The sequence below is a fragment of the Pyxicephalus adspersus genome, chromosome 2, assembly GCF_032062135.1.
Source record: "Pyxicephalus adspersus chromosome 2, UCB_Pads_2.0, whole genome shotgun sequence".
NCBI classification, from domain to species: Eukaryota; Metazoa; Chordata; class Amphibia; order Anura; family Pyxicephalidae; genus Pyxicephalus; species Pyxicephalus adspersus.
The window spans coordinates 103,485,936-103,500,130 of record NC_092859.1 but is presented as its reverse complement, the minus strand read 5'-3'; the positions used below and the strand labels follow the sequence as shown (position 1 = coordinate 103,500,130).

The following is a 14,195-nucleotide window of genomic DNA, read 5'->3' as shown; positions in this document are numbered from 1 at the left end:
TGGACTTCACTTTTTCAGGACATTAGCCCTCTACCGCCAAGACTTGTATACATGTCTACCGAGTAAGATAAGAGCTAGCGGTGACAGGAGTTTGGGATTGCTTAAAAGCTACTTCACTCTCCTTACATGTCTATGGAAATGCAAAAGCAAGTCAAATTTAGGTAAACTATACCTGTAATAAATTCTGAATGACTTAGGAAGCTTTTCAAACTCATATCAAAAGCACACTGCAATGTATATTTCAGTACCAATGTGAACTAGGTAATAAAAGGGAAAGTGGAAACAAAAGCACATTTATCTTTTAAAGTGGAATTAAATCAAGCAAGTCATCACAATAACTCCTAAAACCTTCTTCCTACTGACCACCACACTAATGCAGTGTTAGCTGTGGATATACCAACTAGCATAGCGTAGCATAGGTTTCCTGAATACATGGAAGTTTTTCTTTTTGTTTTGTTTTTTAAAGAGTTCCCTCATGGTTATGGTTAATGGTTCCCTCATGGTTAAAAAGGTCAGGGATAAAAGTGGGCAAAATGTAAATCAGGGCACTGGGCAATAATGTTTGGTGCACTAAAATATATACTTTTATTTTTATTATATGTTGTGTAGTGTTTTTACTGTAAAAAACATTTAAAAGCAGGTTACATTGTAATCTGCCTTTAAATTTCCCGCCTAGCCACACCCCCCGAATACATCACAACTCACATCACCAGGAAGATGTCACATCTTTTGGGTGATGCGAGTGAGGATGTCCCGCCCTAGCTCACCCCCTGCATCCACCAACGCTGCTGCTGCTCGCATGTCCATGGAGATGCAAAGCACAATGCAGGACTTCTGCATTGTGCATCACATATTCCGGGGGTGGTGCCAGCGGTGATTTCCCGCTGGCACTACCCCCAGAATTTATTATTGCTGCTCGCATCACCCGGAAGATGTGATGCACAATGCAGAAGTCCGGCATCAGAGCGGGATCATTAGATTGCCGCTGAAGCGGGGGGCTTCTAAATTTACCCTGGGTGTGACTCGGGATTACCGCTTTTTGTAAGTGGAATCCACCCCAAATCACACTTGGGATTATTTGCTAGGGGGGTTAATATAGAGCAGCCTTTATAAAAAACATATGTTTATTTTTGTAACTGTCCTTTATATATTGTGCATGTATTTCTAATTGGACTAAATTAGGAACAGCATGTGTTAAGTGCAGTCCAGAGTATATACAAATATCCTGATATCACTAACTGGCAAAGCTGAATGACAAGCATTTAAAAAAAAACCCGACTTTCATGCCTTTTACTTTGCCAAACTCAGACTTGTCATTCTGTAGGGGAGCAACTGAAAGTGAGTTGTAGGTCCAGGGGGTACAGAATTAGAATTTCCTTGAATTCCCACACTTTAGTTTTTGATATGGATGCTTTAGCGCCCAGACTAGTGTCTGATGCATTGTTGTATAACACGACCTTACACTCCTCCTCATGTTTCCATGGATCAGAACTGGCCGCTCAGTAACAAGTCCAGCAGCCTATCTGTACAGCCATCATTTCCCACCATTCCTTGATATTTTGCTGATTCTTCCACAACCCTTGCCTATTAAATTGTTTGTGATCATGCTAGACCTTATATTTGTTTAAAAGAAAAAAAAAGCCCTGTTAATCCATATTTCCAGTGGTTTCTTGGATTTTTCATCTAAGATAACCAAGAAGTTCTCTATTTTACATTCTCTTCCACTCTGCTTTGGCCTGACATTCTTTCTATCGTCAAGAAATTGACGCTGATTTAGTAGATTTCATCATCAAGGAAGAATTTTCATTGAGTTTTTTTTTTTTTTTTTCTGGTGACGGAATTTAATATTTCTGGTGATAGAAAATGATTTACCCAGGAGACCTCCAGTTATTATTGTGATGAAAAGCTTGAGTTTAGGTTTGATTTTAAAGAAATATATTTTTACACTTATGGTATTGTTTAATAGGCAATCTGTTTATTGCTCAAATTAGTAGTAGCAGCGGAGTGATTGCTTGGTATATTATATGCGTGTCACTTTTTCTACGTCTTTATTTTCACTCTTAATTTTTACCCAGCCCATCATTATAAATTGTCTTCTTTACCCTAGAATTCTGATACATATTTAAAATTTACCTGTCTCAAAAAAAAAATTGTAAATTCTTTTTAGCCCTAAAATGTAGATACATACAGAAACACTATACACTCTATTAATGTTTTATCTTTTTTATCTTCCAAACCCCAGTGACAAATATTCTGGTGCATGTCTTACCAAAGTAGCTAGTCAGCTTGTCAAGCAGAGATAAGCCATTAATGTCCACAGAGGTCATTATTATTTAGCTAAAGAGGGAGCCTAGAAAAAAGAAAAATATTTTTTTTTCATTATATTATATATTTTTTTATAGCTCTTTTGAAAAAATATGGATATTATAAGATAAATGTCAAAGTATGCTGTAAATTTTCTTACTTGAAGTCTTACACCACTACACACACACACACACACATCTTACCCATTACCTCCCTCATGGGCAGGACCAAGAGGATGAAACCTTTATTATTAAAAGATGACTTTTTTTTTGTCTTGTTCATATTAAAAAAGGAAACTACTTATTAATTCCCTTTTAGTCACTGACTTTCTGAAATTATAACTTAACATGTATGTATAGCCAAAACTCTTTTTAGCTTTTAGAATTGAAAATAGAGGAATAAATCTCCCATTCAGGGGTCACCGGAATCCAAAAAACTTGGAGGGTCTAACCCTTCCCCATTTTATCCAAACCTAAAATGCTTGGACATACACAATAAATGATTCTATAGTAATGATACCGTTTTATAAGTTATTTAGAACTTGCTTAGAAACCTGTTAAGGAAATTGTTGTAGCTCTTTAAAGCTAGATGAGGACTGTTTAGTCACCAGAGATTTGTGAATTGTGCCACAGTTCGGTTTGGATTAAGGATATTCTAGGGAATTCTAGGTATTTGTAAACCACTTTAGTGTAGATTTGTAGAGTTTAGGTTTGTTGTCATGAACCTCTACTACACATTTTTAGCTCAGGGCAGACCAAAACAATTGTTTCCTCAAAATCCTCATAAATTTTCCTCATTCATGTAAAATTTGTTTCACAACATTATACCAGGACTATCCTCCACTTACAGTATGTTCTCAGGATGTTGAGAAATAACACATTTTTGGCACACCTTGTTTCAATTAAAACAACTCAAGTTCAATTTTGATCTCCCCAGGTCTTAGAACTTTTTTATGTTTGCTGTATCTTCCACAAATCTTTTAACCAGCTGCAAACACATATTTATATAGTTATCATAAAGGCCGGAGCATCTAGGTAATAGTTGTTCCATATGCATTTTCTCATATCTTTGCTATTGATATTTGACCTATGCCCACCTGCATTTAGGTTGATTGGCTTCTCTGGGCTAAACTGTGGTTTATGCATCTTGGACAGCACTGAGAGAGAATGACTGGTACCACAGAACAAACACAATTTATTAACCCTTTAAAATAAGGTCCTATTCCTTTGCCTCTTCTAGTATTGAGTTTCTTTCAATGGTGGGTAACATTACTTTGGGACACATTTACCTGGGTGTTTGTTCCAGATACTCGTTAGCTGCTTACCTTAGTGAGCCTGGTTCTCCCAAGCATTTTTTTTGACAACCCCTTCCCTCCAAATGACTGCCAGTGTATGAGGTTACTATCCTGGTAGCATGTTCAGGCAGAGATGTATCACTTAAATTCCCTGTCGGAAGTCCACCTCAACAGGTCTGTGAACATAGCTTCAGATTTTCTAGATTATCCAGTCTTCAGAGTGTGCCTGGTGGTATATTTTTATTGTTTGCTTTTTTTTTTTTTAAGGTAATTACTTACATCCCAAATAAAAGTGTTACCTGTGGCCAGACTTTGGGCATTCATCCACTTGCAAAATTTCCAGATAGGCAGGTCTTTAGATGCTGAAGGGATTGGCCATGACCCTTCTGCAATAAAATACCCATATGTGCATGTTCACCATTTTTACCAATACTCTCATCAGTCCCTGTTCCGTTGCGGGCACTTCTCGGGTTGGTGGATCTAGCTGTTTCTCGAGCAGTTAGTTTATTTATCGCTGGATGCTCCAGGAAGTTCCCAAAACTTTAGGTGAGTTTAAAATAGGTGGGTCACCACCCCTCCCCAGTTTAGGTTGGTTTTACGAATATGTAAATCTTTTAATGTGCATAGTCTGGCCACAGATTTACTAAAAATGTATTACTGATTTACTAGCTATGTTTCCATCATACACCTTCTATATCATTTTTTGACTCCTAACATTTTAGTTGGGTTCGTACAAGCTTGTATAGTTGCACATTAGTTAAATGTGTCCTGCTATTGCTTAGTATCTGCAATTAGCAAGGCCCTAGGACTGAATGACATGACTTCTGCATGCCTAAAGCATGACATGTTTTGCATGCAATCAAGTAGTGGTGCATTTCCTTTGAAATTCCATCAGTGTTTCTCATTAAATAAATCATCCCTAAAGAGCTGTAGAAGTATTGCATTGTGCTATGCATGTCTTCTAAGCTATGTATTTGTACTAACAGAAAATGACAGCTTGGCTCGTTATAATCTTACTGTAGATCTGTTTTACAGGATTATAAAACATTTATACATTTGTTAATAAATATATGAATGAAATGAGTCGATGAAATTTACAGGACTAACCTTTGGGGGATGGATGCATTTAGACAATTTGTTTTTTAATATATAATTTAAATAGATATGGTCAAAATACCATTCATTTTCCTTTATTTTGCTCTGTACACGTTAGTGAGATAATACACAACCATATTCCTGCTATGGGAAACTGAAGAAAAAGGAAAGAATTATTCAGTTTAACCAATCAGATTAGGTCTTTTTTGTCCGCAGTATAAAGTATGTCTAGAGCCTAATAGTTACCTTGGCAACATAGATCCTTGAGCCCAATTAACCAGTGTCCAGTATGTTTTGCAAATGTGCATCTTGACTTGCTCTGCACCAATGTCTCGATGGAGCCTGTTGGATACTAAACACAGTGTTGGTATAAATATGTCTTTTTTTTAGGGAGATATGTTGTATTTGGAGTTTACATTTTTTATTCTTTCTATATTAATTTATTATACATATTTTATATCAGTATAATCAATAAAAAAAAATGTTTATTACCAAGTTTATGAAAAAATGTATTATTTATCTAGGACATGTAAATATGTGTCATGTTTTTGACTTGTGTGTAAATACATGTGAGAAAGGTCCATTCTCTCAGCTGTTACCTGCTTTTAAGTTCATTGCAACTTGCCACGCATTTGCTGGATGCCATTGTACCCTAAGGAATGGAATGACCATGCAGCCACATTTATCTTTGCATGTCCACCTCTGACACCTATAAAAAGAACAATGTAGAAATTAAACATGACTTTCTTGTGCTCTTTATGCTATACACTTGGACAGAGGTCAGAACAACTTCAGGTAAGCAAAGCTGGCATTTCACAGATGAAAAAGAAGGGAAATGCCAAACACACACTTAAACTGGTAATGCACAAGCAACACTAATGTTTAAAATGCACCAGTGTAATACATTACTTGACCTGGTTACCAGAATTTTGTTTCTTTTGTTTTTTTTGTTTTTTTTTTTGTATGTTTGTTTTTTTAACTATATGTTAGATCCTGTTTCTGAAGGCCAAATCCAACAATTTTTATTTTTACTCTTACTAATTTGTGTTACTTTTATATCTTTTTTTTTTTTTTTTTTTTTTTTTAAGATCCACGCAAACATTCATGGCCCAAATCCCGTGGCAGCTATTGTCATTTTGTGCTGTACAAAGAAAACAAAGACACAATGGATGCTATTAATGTGCTGTCCAAGTTTTTAAGGTCAGTATAGAAGATATTTGCTAAACCCGTTTAGCTTCTACTCCAAGAAAGAACTATATAATGTAAAGCATTCCTAATATTTTTTTTACTTTTATTTTATATAGAGTTAAGCCTAATATATTTTCCTATATGGGGACCAAAGATAAAAGAGCCATCACTGTTCAGGCAATCGCTGTTCTCAAGTAAGTAACATATGGATTTTAGATAGAAATAACTAGCTCCACAGTGACAAATTCAAGATTGGAACACCATTCTCCATCATAGGAGTAGTGTACAAAAAAAAAACTTGAAAAAGTTGCTGGTACTTATTGGAGCAGTGACGTTGAAGAAACGAATGTGACGTTACTATAGAAAAAATGTTTTATTTTTAGGCCTTATTCTAAATAAATGTTGAGCACACTACCCCAGGACCCAGAACCATGAGCAGTATAGCAACGCTTTTACTACAATGCACCTGCAAATGAAACCTAGTACTGTGATCAATGTTCGTCTATCACAATGTTTTTACTGTCCTAAAATTTCATATATTAGAAAAAGGTTAGAACCCTTGCCAGGTTTAACTACTATCTGAAGCCTGGTTTTACATTTCTTAAGGTTGTCCCACCAGATAGGCAGTCAGGAAAAATCTGACGCACGGAAACCCAAGAAAAAAAATGCTCTCCTGTCTATGTTGCTGTTTGAAGTTTTCTTTACTTTCTGTACTGGTAAGACTTTTTACCATACAGGGAAGTGAAGGAACCTCTCCAACACAGGTAAACCTGACAGCATTTCTAATCCTTTCTTTCTCTAAAACCCCAAAAAAGTTTTGGGTATAGATGCAGTTATACGGTATCACGAGTTGCACAGTAACAATTTTAACTGCAACAAGACCGATGCAATTGGTTATATATCATGTCTGATCTTTATAGTAGTATGATAGGAGTTTAAAACTAGTTAACCCTTTTGTTAAATGGTAAAACCAATAAACCGTTTATTTTGGCTTGACATATCCTTTCAGATCACCCCCTTGTTTTTACATGCAATCATGATTTGAGTAATTGAGTTTAACTATATCCTAATAAAACAAAAACCAGTAACTGCTTTCAACATTTTATTAGCACTATCCTTTTAAAATACTAAAATGCAGCACAATTCGCATAATTTATTTTAGTAAGGCGTTTGTTGCATAATTTTATTAATTGTGAGAAATCAATGAAAATGTGGTGTTTAATTGTGCATTATTCTTTTTTTTATTATTTTATTTTAGAATTACTGCACAAAGACTGGCTCATTTAAATAAATGTTTAATGAACTTCAAATTGGGAAATTTTACGTATCAAAAGTATCCGCTCAAGTTGGGTGAACTTCAAGGAAATCATTTCACAGTCATTTTAAGGTGCGACTTAACTGTAAAAATTGGCTGCTTATTTCTAAGCTGTGCTTTTAATTTTTGCAACTTCAAAAATACTGTAAATTGGAAGATGCAAAATGAGATGTTTGAACAGCCAGAAAGTACTTTTGTTATGCATAAGTTGCAGATTAGAACAACACTTCTATTAAAAAAAGTGAAGAATTAAGGTAAATAACTGTATTCAGGGAGGTAGGAGGGAAAAAAAACTATTTTAGGAGATAAAAAGCTAATCAAAGTTTTAGTGATGTTACTTGCCACCTATTCAAAGTTTTCTATTATTATTGCTCACGTAGTTAAATAACGTCATTACTTCGTGTATTGCGTTTGGCTCGGTCGTTTGGATTTTTCAGTTTCTTTTCTGGATAATTATCTGTCTCTGTGCAGACTGCTACAATATGTCATGCATAAATTACTATAAAGTGACACATACTGAGCATTGCAAAGTATAATGACCTAAACATCTTTACTAAACTATAGTATTGTTAGAAGTTGTAGAGCATGTCTAACCTGCTACTGAATATGGCAGAAGCTCACTACTCTCCAACAAGTTCCAGTTTAAATACAAATCCAATCCTCTTTTTGTTCAGAATGGTTTCGGCACTAGATTCAGATTCAAAGTATTGATTTGGCTTTTTGATATAAAATGTATTTTCACAGCTTGACCTTGTTTGACTTAGTATGCTGTTTATTTTTTGTTTTTAAACAGAAATATTACTGGAACAGATGAGCAGGTAGAGCAGGCCATGACATCTCTCAGGGATATCGGCTTCATTAATTATTATGGCATGCAGCGCTTTGGTACAACAGCTGTTCCAACTTACCAGGTTGGAAGGTAAGTTTTTTTTTTTTTTTTTTTTTTTTCTTCTTCTTGTTTTTCTATTTTTACAAACGAAGTCTGACCTGTATTCCTTTAATTACAGGGCTATTCTTCAGAGCAACTGGGAAGAAATGATAGACCTAATATTAAAGCCAAGACCAGGAGGTATGGAAGCATTTAAACTGGTTACATTAATTTTTATTTTACTGACTGCTACCTAAAGTGCAGTTGTAAATTCTGCTAAATGTTAGGTCATGTTCAGGGATTTACTGGTAATGCAAGTAATGTTGCATAACTATATTTGTACATCCTGGACTGGATGCTTTGTACAAGGTGTTTGCATGTTCTTCCCATCACATGGGTTATCTCTAGGTACTCTGGTTCCCCCCACATCCTTAAAACATTTCGTTGGTAAATTGCATTCTACAGAATTGACCATGGTGTGTTTGCAAAAATGGAAGTGTGGCATCAAATGTCAGACCAACCATGGTTGCAAGATATATATAAAAAAAACATAGGTAAAAAGACTATATAATGGTAAAGATATCAAAGTTATGCTATTCATCATAATTTTGGTTTCCGAAATCTTATTGTAGTACCTTTTTATTGAGCTTGATTTAAATTTCTGTGGTTATATATATGACATCATTTGTAATAATTACAATTTGCAGCCGAAAAAGGATATTTGGTTCAATGCAGAGAAGAGTGGGCAAAGACAAAGAACCCAGAAGCTGCGCTCAGAAAATTGCCTGTCAAGCGTTGCGTAGAAGGTCAGCTGCTTCGTGGGCTCTCCAGATATGGTCTTAAGAACATTGTAACTGCCTTTGGAATAGTGAGTATATGTGTAATGAATTTAGAGATACTGAGACTGTTATTGTACTCTTTTATTGCATGCACAGTTCAGTATACTTTAGGCAAAAGATTGCAAACAAGCAGGTAGGTTTGTTTTATTGCAGAAGAGATATATCCTGTTCTTTTTGCAGTGAGTTAGTTCTGTTTTAATGCACAAACATAGAGGCTCTAGAGGAAAAAGAATGTGTTTAAGCTTGACTTTTACAAAACATTCAAGATTTACATATTTAATTATTTTCACTTTAACTATTTAATCATGATTTGTTTTGGCTAGCTGCAGCAAAAGGTATGTGTTCACATGCAAGAACCATTGATCTGGCCACTGTGTTTGCTCTGACTCTTTTAGACTCCAGTGGGCCTGGAGAGGATACACTTTCTTCATTGAAGCTGAGCGATCCAGCATACCTGGAATAGATTTCTTCATAGCTATTTGTTAGCAAATGTTTTGAATCCTGGACCAGATCCATTCCAGGTTTGCTGGATCACCCAGATTCACTGATGAAAGTGTATCCTCTCCAGCCTTGGAGAGCTTTTAAAAAATAAGGCCCAGTATGTGAGATTGCAGGGCCCACTAGTGCACTTTATTTTGCAAACCTGTATCTGATCTACCAGGGCAATTGCTTACAGAAACATTGTCTGGCACTAGGGCACTCCACTCACAGCCTTCCATAGGGAACTATTTCAACTTCTATGTATAGGGATGTATACCACTTGTGTAAAACCTGGTCTGCCTGCTGGTTTCTCCAGTTGTGGGTCCTTAGGAACCCCTAAGATGACAAGCACTTCCCGGTTCCATCCATTGTCTTAATGATGTTGTCCAAGCTGTGAGGGTATAGCTCTCACCTACAGTATCTTATTGGAAAACTTATTCCCGTTTTGAAAATCTAGTTATATCCTAGGTGCAATTTCAAGGTGAGTCACAAAGACCATATTTCAACCTTATGGTACCTCCTTTCCTTATGAACCTGTGAATGCTTACTCTACTGGAACTGTTAGTGTTGTTCTCTATTTGTCAAAAACTTTGCAATGCTTTGTGCTAGAATCCAAATGCATTTTTCTGACATATACTTTTTTGCTTTTAGATTCCTAGGAACAACAGATTAATGTATATCCATAGTTATCAAAGCTATGTTTGGAATAACATGGTGAGCAAGAGAATTGAGGAATATGGATTAAAAGTTGTACCAGGCGACCTTGTGTTAAAAGGAGGTATTTGTTATTTTATTTTTCGGTGTCACTAGACTATAATAGGACAGCTGATTTATATTCAGAGAACAAACAAAAATGAAAAAAGTAGGAAAAAAGATTTGTATACATATGTACTTCCGTATTTTTTTTCATAATAATATATTTTGCAGCACTTTAAAGAGTAAATGGGTGCTTACAACTAAACCACATAGAGGTTACAATAAGTGAAAATTGCATATTGCAAAATGATCAGTAGAATTAGAAATATGGGCAGCTGAATTTTTGCCTAGTTTCGCTTTTGGTTTATTTGAGTAATGGCAGTTTTACTTTTTCTACAAGGAGACTTGATTGGTAGCATTAAGCTTGAGTTTGAAGATTTGTATATACTATCGACTTGAAAATACCTGCCAAAGCATTGATTTTGTCCACATGTGACTTTCACTTAAAGTATGCCATGTATTAAAATTGTGTTTATTTTTCCAGCCACTGCAACAGTTGTAGGGGAAAATGAAGTTAACGACTACAGCATTCATGATGTTGTGATGCCACTGCCAGGCTTTGATGTCATCTACCCCAAGCACAAACGTGAGTTTGAGTATATGTGTGCTGTTTGTTTTTTTGGTCTGGTTATACTATTTTGTTCAGGGAATAAGTATTCACCTGTAGATAAGTGGGCTCATAGTGTTTTCTGAACAGAGAGACTTCTGGTGCATGTAAGTTGTATGTTATGCACTTATGACATTAGGCTGGTATGACATTATACATATTGCTTCAATAAACTGTGTATATTTTCACGGTGTATATCACCAGTGCATAACAACCAATAAAAAAACATATTTTTCCAGTCTGACTAGAGCAGATTGAATGACTACTATAGTTTACTGCACTATTTATTGAACAAAGCCACGTTTTCGTAGACTAAAGGCCAGTCTTTAACAGGTTGACCTCTTTCTAGAATATCATGCTGATATATTTAAAGAATGTCTTTAGTTTTCCTACATGGCAATTTTGTTGTTTTTGGATACCTTTTTTTTGTGATTTGGGCTTCTTGTTATTTAAAAGATTTTTTCCATTTAGTTGCTGCAGCTTATGAAGAAATGCTTGCCAAGGATAAACTTGACATTAAGAACATGAGACATAGAGTAAGAGATTACTCCTTGGCTGGAGCCTATCGAAAAATTCTGATACGACCTCGAGATGTCAGCTGGTAAGCACTGTATTTCTCCACTTGTACAAGTCTAAAGTGGAATTATACCTGAAAATCAAAAAGTTTGCGAACAGGCAGGCTGCTTTTACATGCTATGCCTCTTCTACAGTAAAACAACTGTACCTGCATGTTTGCAATCTTTTGTAGAATATACACTGGGCTGCGTATGCATAGGGTGCTGGGAATGACTGAACTCCTGTGCACATGCGCTTGAGTTACTTCATTCCAGTCTGGCCAATCTAGATGGCCAAAGATCGTGATCCTGAAAAAGGACTAGGCTGACCAGTTGAAAAGATATCAGTGACCGCAAAGGAACAAGGTGAGGCAAGTTTGTTTCTGGTTCAGTTATATACACTTTAGGGTAATATTGTTTGGGCACTTTCTGGTTCATGAAATGTACATTTAGAGCTCTCTAAATCCAAATTTCAGTGCCCAATAAGGTAAATGTTTCTAGGATTAAAAAATTTTTTTCTTGTGCTATTTATAGGGAAGTTGTTGCATATGATGACCCTAAAATCCCACTAGTCGGAACTGATCTTGAAAAACTGGAAGGAAAGCCATTACCTGTCTTTAACAAAGGTATTTACAATTTTGTTATTCATTTTCATTGTCCTTCAAAAAAAAATGGAGAAACGCCAGCACGCTTTTGAATTTATAGTTTTCATATTTACTGACTTTCTCTGGGTACTTAAAAAACACACTTGACCTTTTATGCCAATGGGTCAGTTGATATTTTAGGATTTTATATGACCAATTAACTTTGCTGTTAACAATAAACTATATTTTTACTCTGCAGATGGAAAATACAGAGCACTAAGAATGGAATTTTCCTTACCTCCGTCCACATATGCTACAATGGCCATCAGAGAAGTACTAAAAATGGACACCAGTATCAAGAATCAGACTCAGCTTAACACTGTGTGGCTGCGATAAGCAGGTCCTGGGACCTCTGCCATTTTATATCCATAGCAATTTGTGCTTTGTATAAACAATTTTTTTTTAAATGTGCAGATTTTACACTTCTGTTTATGGATTTACTTGAAATAATATTCCTTTTATTTTATGTTTTACCCATGAGCTGTGTGAACTTTGACTCCACTATTGGTAAATTGGGGAACAATCACTCTAAATCTCCATATTCATTGTGTCCTACCTAATGATATGACACTAGTCCTGACTAGACTAAATCAGGATTAGTTTGGCCTAGGCGGAAGGTTGGGTCCTTATTAGATTGTCTGATTGTTCGGTCTGCTTCCCTACTAGCTCACTACTTGGCTTATCAGATGATGGCAGTGTTGGGGTAAGCATAGTATTGCAAAATAATTTTTGGTGTAATACCACAGATGAGGTGTGCTATTCATCCACTGAACCTTGTATAATTTGAACATTTTGTGTATCATTAAAATGAATATTTTATAGGCCAACTATAAGAAAGCTACATGATTAAAATGCCTACTTATAGATATGTAGATATAATTAAAGGAAATGTAATAGTTCATCAAATATGCCAAAACTGTAACTGTATAAAATGTCAAATACTTTTTAAAAAGATCTTTCTTTTATTATTTTTTTTTTTTTAATCCTCCAAGTTTTGATTTCTATCATTAGCTATCCGCTAAGAAAGCATGTAGCAATGCTTCTCAAGTTAAGGGGTGTTTAAAAATGCAGGGTAAGTTTCAAACAAGTTTTTCAGATGTATCTGTTTGTACTCAGGCTTTTCCTCCATCTGATCTTAGTGTGCCTCGTAATGTTTCAGTAAAAGCCAGCGCATTTCTGCTGCTTGTCAGACACGGAAGGCATTGACTGTTATTGTACAGGCCATTCACATATCTATGAACAAAAAGGATCCCTTGTGCACAAATATAGTGCATTGTGTATTTGAGATTTTAACTTGCATTTCTTTGGTATCCTATGCATTTACTGTGACTCCTGTTTGACATGCAGCTGGCTGCTGTATATTCTCTTGAAATGCCATACAATGATGAGCACCTCACATATAATAGGACAAATCCATGATACAACCTACAGAACAATTAACCTCTTTAAATGTAGAACCGGTATATATGCTATCTAAGGACTAATTATCATGTAAAGCCATTATGAAGATGTATTGATTTGTTTGTTTTGATTTCTAGAGCTGAGTTACTAAGCTTTTTTTAAATAAACGTGAGTGATAAAAGAACTCATCCTGTGTCTTTTGTAGGTATTTAATGATATTGACCATTGTTAGGTAATTATCTTGGGGCTCCACCCCTAACTGGATATATTTTTTTCAAGTTTTTAAATGTTTGAGATTTGTGGAAAAAGAAAAATTCCCTAACTGTTTAATTGAAAATTACCAGTGGAAGGCTGTATTTACTATGCTATAAATTTTTGCTTTCTAAAGGACAAATGTTATTTTCTGTAATGAAAACCAATAAGAATTGAAAATAAAAGTCACGCTAAATATTATTTTTGGCAAAATGCACATAGGCTGAGCCCAAAATATTTGTAAAATTATGGTTTGATCATGCATCATTATCTTTGGAGAGCGGTTATACCCCTCCATGTGAAAAATGTATTGGATCCATATAGAGAAAGTCACACATTTCCATTGGAACCACCCTAAATAAAATATACATTTACATAAATGGGAACTTCAGAAATGTCATGTAATAGTATTTCTTGTTTGTCCAATTAAGGGATACGAGATGTCGTTGACCTTCATGGTATAGAGCTAGTTAAAGAAATATAGGCCAGTCAAGGACAATCCCTCATACTACCAGCATGCTTGAGTTTTTGCTGGTTTTCTAGGAGGAAGGACATCTTTTCTTTAGCTTTGCTCTACAAAAGCTGACCCATTCCTTCT

The 14,195-nt window shown here is 35.4% G+C and overlaps 1 protein-coding gene across 1 annotated transcript in view; it reads left to right on the top strand.

The window, feature by feature from the left end:
- PUS7 (pseudouridine synthase 7) overlaps positions 1 to 13,529 on the top strand; it is a gene marked incomplete in the record, with an annotated part of 22,359 nt that extends 8,830 nt beyond the window's left edge. The window contains 11 exon segments of the mRNA XM_072401692.1: positions 5,782 to 5,893; positions 5,998 to 6,075; positions 7,140 to 7,268; positions 7,990 to 8,115; positions 8,204 to 8,265; positions 8,772 to 8,932; positions 10,035 to 10,161; positions 10,624 to 10,725; positions 11,218 to 11,347; positions 11,835 to 11,926; positions 12,144 to 13,529. Coding sequence (XP_072257793.1) covers positions 5,782 to 5,893; positions 5,998 to 6,075; positions 7,140 to 7,268; positions 7,990 to 8,115; positions 8,204 to 8,265; positions 8,772 to 8,932; positions 10,035 to 10,161; positions 10,624 to 10,725; positions 11,218 to 11,347; positions 11,835 to 11,926; positions 12,144 to 12,280 — 1,256 coding nt within the window.
- Positions 13,530 to 14,195: the final 666 nt, after the last annotated feature.